General features: G+C 34.8%; 2 protein-coding genes across 2 annotated transcripts; both read right to left on the reverse strand.

Annotated features, from left to right (window-relative positions):
* Positions 1 to 506: 506 nt before the first annotated feature.
* Positions 507 to 1,202, reverse strand: LOC140444661 (uncharacterized). The gene has a single exon (XM_072536421.1). The coding sequence runs from the start codon at positions 1,200 to 1,202 to the stop codon at positions 507 to 509; it is 696 nt and encodes a 231-aa protein (XP_072392522.1).
* Positions 1,203 to 1,262: 60 nt separating this feature from the next.
* On the reverse strand, positions 1,263 to 1,697 carry LOC140444662 (uncharacterized). The gene has a single exon (XM_072536423.1). The coding sequence runs from the start codon at positions 1,695 to 1,697 to the stop codon at positions 1,263 to 1,265; it is 435 nt and encodes a 144-aa protein (XP_072392524.1).
* Positions 1,698 to 7,017: the final 5,320 nt, after the last annotated feature.

Raw genomic sequence — 7,017 nt, forward strand, 5'->3', positions numbered from 1 at the left:
GCTTCAATATTTTCTGAATCACTTTTTCCAATACATCTACCGAATAAATCTTTAGTAACAACTTGGGCTCGACTGTTGATAGCTGGTTTTCTAGGTTTTTTGTTATCGTTCTTTATTGCTGCATTTTCAGGTGTTTCGAGCATAATTGTGAATGAAGTATTTTGGATGTTTGAGAAATCACTGTGATCGTCTTCTGAATCAATAACTTCATCACTGCTAGAATCATGCAAACTAAAGGATAAGTCAGAGTTGCTACTATCAGTGTCTAGAAATGGTTTTTCCGGGCGATTCTTCGGTTGAAGATCCGAAGTAGAGGGACGACAAGAGTTACTACTATCAGTGACCAGACATACTTCTTTTGAGTTATTTTTTGGTTGTAATCCCAAAGTAGAATGACAACGGTAATATTTTTGTTGAATGCCTGAAGTTGATGGCATGGATAAATCATCTGCTTTATTACAAGCGTTAGTTTCTGATAATGTGACATTCTCTTTATCTTCCTGATGTTAGTATGTGATAGTACTAGGGGCAAACGCTATCTCTGGGATAGCTTCTGGGTTGAATGGATAAATTCCCGTTGAAGAAAACCCCGATTTTATATTAGATGGTGTCATTGTTTTGTCCCAAACTGTAGAAAAAATTGCCCCAAATCTCTGTTTGGTAATAACACGATCGCTATGAATAGAATAATATTTCATAACTTCATTATCCCAGTAATATTCAAAGACTCTAAATACAGCTTTGTCCATTGGTTGGAGCTCGTGTCTCGTGAATTCGAGCTCGTGAATTTCGTATCTTTCGGCAGTTTCTACAATAGTGTGATCCAAATGGCATCTTGCACCATCAAATATGATAATACATGGACCAGCAACCTTAAATTTTAAAAAGTGTTGAAGCCAAACTGAAAACGTTTCAATATTCATGCTACCTTTTGCAGTCATTTGAACAACAGCACCTGGAGGTAGTGAGTCAACCCATTCTGGCTTACTACGTTTACCCTTAAAAAGTACCATTGGAGGGATTGCTGTACCGAGAGCATTACCACAAGAAACAATGGTAACACTTTCTCCATGTTCGTTTGCAACAACATGTACTCTTCTAGCCCCTTTTTGCGCCAAAATTTTCTGCTGGTGGTGAAGTGTTAACCTGCAACCTTTCTCGTCTACATTATATATCCGTTCGGGCTCATGAAGTATGTCCATTTCTCTTAAAATGCCTTCCAGCTTAGTAAAATGATCTTTTACAATAAATTTATTGAGCTTTTATGCCCTAGCCGGATTTAAGTTTTGTGCTTTCCTAGGTCTGATTTGAGGATTGCGCTTCATAAAACCACGTAGCCAATAACGACCAGCTATTCCTTTGCTTTCTTGAAAAGGATTTGGGATATTATTGAGTTCTGTAAACCGATATACACACTTACAAAGTACCCTTGCAGTAAGTGGATATCCAATTTGCGAAAGACGGATAATACGTTGAACTAATTCTGCTTCTTGGGCATTTGTAAGTATAGTCTTTCGCCCTAGACAAGACTTTACTTGTTTTCCCTCTTCTAAATATCGTCGAAGTGTCCGCCTTGGGATGTGATATGTATGACTAGCTGTGTTAACTGCGGTCCCATTTTCAACCGCTCTTAAAGCTGCTGACAAATTTTCTTCCGTCCAGTTGCCTCGTAGGCCCCTGCGCTGATACTGGGGCATTTTTTATTTCTGTAATAAAAGAAATAATATCAATACAGCAAACAAAATATGCATTGTAGAGTAATATGGCCACGTAAGATAAATATGGCCATGGCCATATAACCCTACTTTTCACCTGGCCATATTACTCAACACTGTATTTTGATATTTTGTCTAAGAAAAAATGTATTAAATCAAAATTTATACAATAAAATAAGAACATGTACATGATTTTGAAGGTATACGAAACATGTAAGTACAATTAATATATTAAAAACTTACCTATTAGATTCAGTTAAGATTTTTTTAAAAATTACGAAATTAATAACCGGCTTCTGCAATGACGAGTTTTCACAACAATGGTGTATGGTTCTGACGTATAGAGAATGTGGCACCATCTGTTTAACAATTTCGGCACTAAATGTGTATTACTATGCTAATATCAAGAGTTCTACCGTTTAAAATTAAAGTTAGTAAGAAATTTGTTGGATGGCCATATTACTGTACATGGCCATATTACCTACACCTACCTTATTTGACAACTGGTTTTATAGGAATAGGAGTATTATTAATATAAACTTGTGGACATGTGGACTTTCTTGTTGTAAAAGTAATTTGTACTAATTTGCTAGCATTAACATTGATCTTCCATTGCTTAAGCCAGTTTTGCAATTGATCTAAATGATTTTGTACTTTTGTGATGTTACATTAGCGTCGATATCCACTGCCAAGATTCCCATGTCATCGGCAAATATAGCTAAGAAGGTATCATTGCTGATTGGAACGTCTGCTGTAAGAACTCTGCATATATTACAAACCCGGAAAATATCATAGCCTACAATTTTTCTTAATAACTTTTTTGGATATCTTGTACTGATACTTTGGTACCACAATGGAATTATCGACGAATGTCGCACTAAAAACTCACCCTGTATGTATGTATACATTTCCAATTACTTTTTTACGAACTTTTCACTTCATTGTTAGTTTCAACGATTCTAAGGAAACATCCACCACCGTGAGCATTTGCCGATAAGTAGTAAATCTTGGTTAAATTACTATTTGAGTGCACCTGCTTTTTCTCAACGTCAAAGAGTTACAAATGGCACACGATTACACGCGGTAATTTATAGAACACGGGAGAAGAAAGTGTGAACGCTGAAACACTTTTATCTGTGTTCTGTTCATTAGATAATGGGGTAGCTCTACGGAAAGCGGAGAATTAACTGGAGTGGCAGATTTTTCGGTAGGCCGTTTTTGCTAATTCCGTTTAAGTGTAATTGGAAATCACACCTTTGAATCTGTTTTTCTAACTAAAGTGAATAGCAGACTGCAGTAACTTACACACAATGAATTTCATTCAAATATAAAAAGCTAGCGATTGCAAGTTTTATTTTGACAGCATTTTGTAGCGTGTTTATAAATTATTTTTGTGTAATTTAAATATTCTTCTTTTTCGTACTTTTAGTATAACATATTATTTAACAAACAGTTGTTATAACGACGTGTTCCATTTATTAGGGTAAGAATTTATTTATTAGCTAATGACGAATAATATAATATTTATTCTAATCCCTAAATTGACATGTAGTTGTTATTTAATACTGCTAAAACCACGTCAACGTAGTGATATGAAATCTTTTTAAGGTTTTTTTTTAATGAAAGTGTTTTTATTTTTAGAGTAGATCCTTTCTGAGGGATCAAAAATGGTGGCGTGGAAGTTTTTTTATTTTTTTTTACTTTGAACTTTAGAACTTCTTCTCTTCTTCTTAGCCTTCTGTCGTCCATGTTTGGACATAGGCCTCTCCCAACTCCTTCCATCGGTCCCTATCCTGAGCAACATAATTCCAATTTGTTCCGGCTATTCTTTTAATGTCATCAACCCATCTCATTCGTGGTATTCTTCTTGGTCGTTTGCTTTCGTAAGGTCTCCAATGTTGTATTGTAGTATTCCAACGTTGGTCTTTTTGTCTAGCAGTGTGGCCCGCGAAGCTCCATTTAAGTTTGGCAATTTTTGTTGTTATGTCCTCGACTTTTGTTTTGGATCTTACCCAGTCGTTATTCTTTTTATCTGACAGTCGTATACCTAACATTGCTCTTTCCATTGTTCTTTTTGTTGTGGCTAGTTTATTCATGTTTGCCTTGGTTAGGGTCCAGGTTTGACATCCATATGTCATGATAGGAAGGATGCATTGGTTGGACACTTTGCTCCTCAAGTATTGGGGTATTTTGCGGTTCTTAAGTATCCAACTAAGTTTTACAAATCCTGCCCATGCTAGTCTTGCTCTTCTAGTAATTTCCGCACTTTGGTTCTCTTTGTCAAGTTTCAGGATTTGGCCTAGGTAGATATATTCCTGGATTTGTTCTATCTCACTGCCATTTATCTGGGGGTCCCTATCGTCTGGGGTCATCTGTGTTTGTCAATATTTTTGTTTTTTTCATATTCATTTTTAGGCCGACGTATTGGGAGCTGGCTGCTAGTTCCCCCATCATAATTTGCAGTTCCTCGAATGTGCTCGCTATAATCACTATGTCGTCAGCGAATCTGAGGTGGTTTAGTTGCCATTAATGTTAATGCCATATGTTGACCAATTTGTAGTTTTGAAGACGTCTTCTAGGGCTAGGTTGAAAAGCTTTGGCGATACTACGTCTCCTTGTCTCACTCCTCTCTTAATGGGGATGGGATTTGTATTTTCGTCTAGTTGTACTATCATAGTTGCATTTTCATATATATTATGAATTAGTTGCATATATCTCGAATCTATTCTACAATTATTAATAGCTTGTTCTATGGCCCACATCTCGATACTATCAAACGCCTTTTCATAGTCGACGAAGGCAAGAAATACGGGTAGTTGGTATTCATTTGCCTCCTCTATCCATGTTTGATCTTGATTATGTGAAGGATCAGATTTGAACTTATCCGCTAAGGCCTCTCGGAATTGCTCTTCATTTGTTCTTAGTTTAAAGGCATCTATCCTCGTTGTTTTTTAAAAATCCTTTTTCTCTCTTCTTTCATGTTAATATTTATTTTTGCTCCAAATATACGATGATCACTACCCGTTGTTACGTTGTTTATTGTTGTGACATCTTCAAATATTCCTTTGTTGTTTGAGAGAAAATAGTCTACTTCATTTTTGGTAGTTCCGGTAGGTGCGACCCATGTACATTTTCTGTTGGGTTTCTTTTTGTAGAAGGTATTCATAACATACATGTTTTCTTAGAATACATAGATATTTATTTTATTTTATGTAAAATGTAAAATAAAAAGTGTCAACACCGCAACTATCAAATAAGTGTTACCAATTTATGCCAAAATATCACCTTCGTTCGATTACAGTTACAGTGTGTTCCGAACAAATGTTCTTCATAAAAACGCTTTATAATGTATTTATACAAATTAAATGAAGCATATTATTGTGTATTTCTTTAAGTTAACATTAATAGAAATCTTAAAATATTATTTCTAAGCGTATATAATAAAATATGTCTAGTGGCTGTAATGCCAGTGTACTCGGCAAAGTGATTCTAAAAAAGAACACACCTACCGCCTAAATATTTCGTGTTGGTATCATGTGACCTCACGGGCCATGACGCGGATGACGTGTAACGGTAAATAAATTAGATGAAGTATACGTACCTTGGCCGTTGACTTCAATTAGTACCGACTATAAACATCCTGGGTTAACCGATAATAGTATAAAAGACCTAAGAGAGGCGACCTAAAGGATTTGCCGATTCCTCAGGTAAATGTAAGACAAAAGCTCCGTCAAATAAAGGGAAAAGAATAACGATTTTACATGCTGGATCAGAAAATGGTTCGGTCAAATGCCCTGTGTCTTTCTGCAAAGAATGTTAAAGACTACTGCGTCGTTGTATCTTCATACCATGAAGATACAACGGCAGAACTTTTTTAAGAATGGTTCAAAAATAATCTTATGCCAAACATTCCTCAGAATGGCGTGATAGTAATGGACAATGCAAGCTATCACAGTCGCCAACTACATAAGTAAGGCTTTAAAATTGAATAATACTAAATTGGAAATTGAAAATTACATGAAGACGAATGATATGTATTTTGAAGAATGTTACACCAAACAAGAGCCTTTAGAAGTTTTAAAGGCATTTTCTATAAAAAAAGTATATATGTTTGTGATACATTGGCAGAGGAAATTGGTCATACAGTGCTGCGGCTTCCACCCTATTATTGTATGTTTAATCCCATAGAACATATGTGGCACGAATTGAAGTCTAACGTGAGGTCACAAAATATTTCTTCAAAGTTAAGTAGTACTGTTGTAGAGTTAATAAGAAAATGTGTCAATGATATTCTTCCAAGTAGTTGGAGAAATTCAGTCCGACACGTAATAAGTAAAGAAAATTCATATGTTCATGTAGATCATAATATAAATGAACCGATCATAATTAATTTAGATGAGGATAGCAATAGCTAGACAGAAATATGTGTGGAGTGATACTGTCATTAAATCTACAAATTTAACGATTAAAAAACACGGTTCTTTTCAGAACCACAAATTATTATTAATGCTTGTTTTTCTATAATCTTATTAATTAAAATAGATTTAATTAATTTTAAAACTCATCGTATAAGGCAAAGCAATATATTTTACATCCGTTTTTTTGTTTTTGTCGTCGTAATTATTGTAAATTTTGTGGATCTTTTGCTTTATTATAGGAGTACCGTCTAGTCAGTGTCAAAAGACCAACTCTGTCTACCTCGTTTGCTTAAAGCTTTTACCTGAATTAATTTTTTAAATCCATACATATCATTGGAAAATTATTCACGTTATCTAAAAACTGTTATCGATAAGGAAATATGTATTGCGGCGGCAACATTTGTGAATATCTTAATACCATCGAATTTGTACTTGTCATCAAATTACAATTTTGTTGATGGTGACTCCTTATTCGTGCTTTAAAATCCCCTCCTATGACTATTTTTCCTCTAATACGGTTAATATATTGTTATAGTTCATCATATAATTCGTCTCTATATAAGCTGAGATAATCTTGCACTAAAAATAAAAAAAAACTAGACTTAATACTTACTTCGTTTCTGGCTACATGGAATAATCATAAAAAAAAAAACATTTCAAACCAGTTAAAACAGCACAATACGGGTATGTGAAGCTGTGTACTGTTACTGTTCGACTACATTTTCTTTACCTCGTATATGTCTAGTATCAAGAAATATTTCCATTATATATTCCAGCTATTTACCCAAACTAAGATCCTTTTGTGAACAGATCTCTGACGTTATGCCCTTTCAAGCGTCTACAATAGATACCTACCGCGTGCGTTGCTATCAGCAGTTATAAAA

This window comes from Diabrotica undecimpunctata, chromosome 6 (genome assembly GCF_040954645.1).
Source record: "Diabrotica undecimpunctata isolate CICGRU chromosome 6, icDiaUnde3, whole genome shotgun sequence".
In the NCBI taxonomy this organism is placed as follows: domain Eukaryota; kingdom Metazoa; phylum Arthropoda; class Insecta; order Coleoptera; family Chrysomelidae; genus Diabrotica; species Diabrotica undecimpunctata.

Excerpts from the sequence above, each read along its gene's own strand:
- LOC140444661 (XM_072536421.1), bottom strand. The coding sequence starts at position 1,202 with ATGGACATACTTCATGAGCCCGAACGGATATATAATGTAGACGAGAAA.
- LOC140444662 (XM_072536423.1), bottom strand. The coding sequence starts at position 1,697 with ATGCCCCAGTATCAGCGCAGGGGCCTACGAGGCAACTGGACGGAAGAA.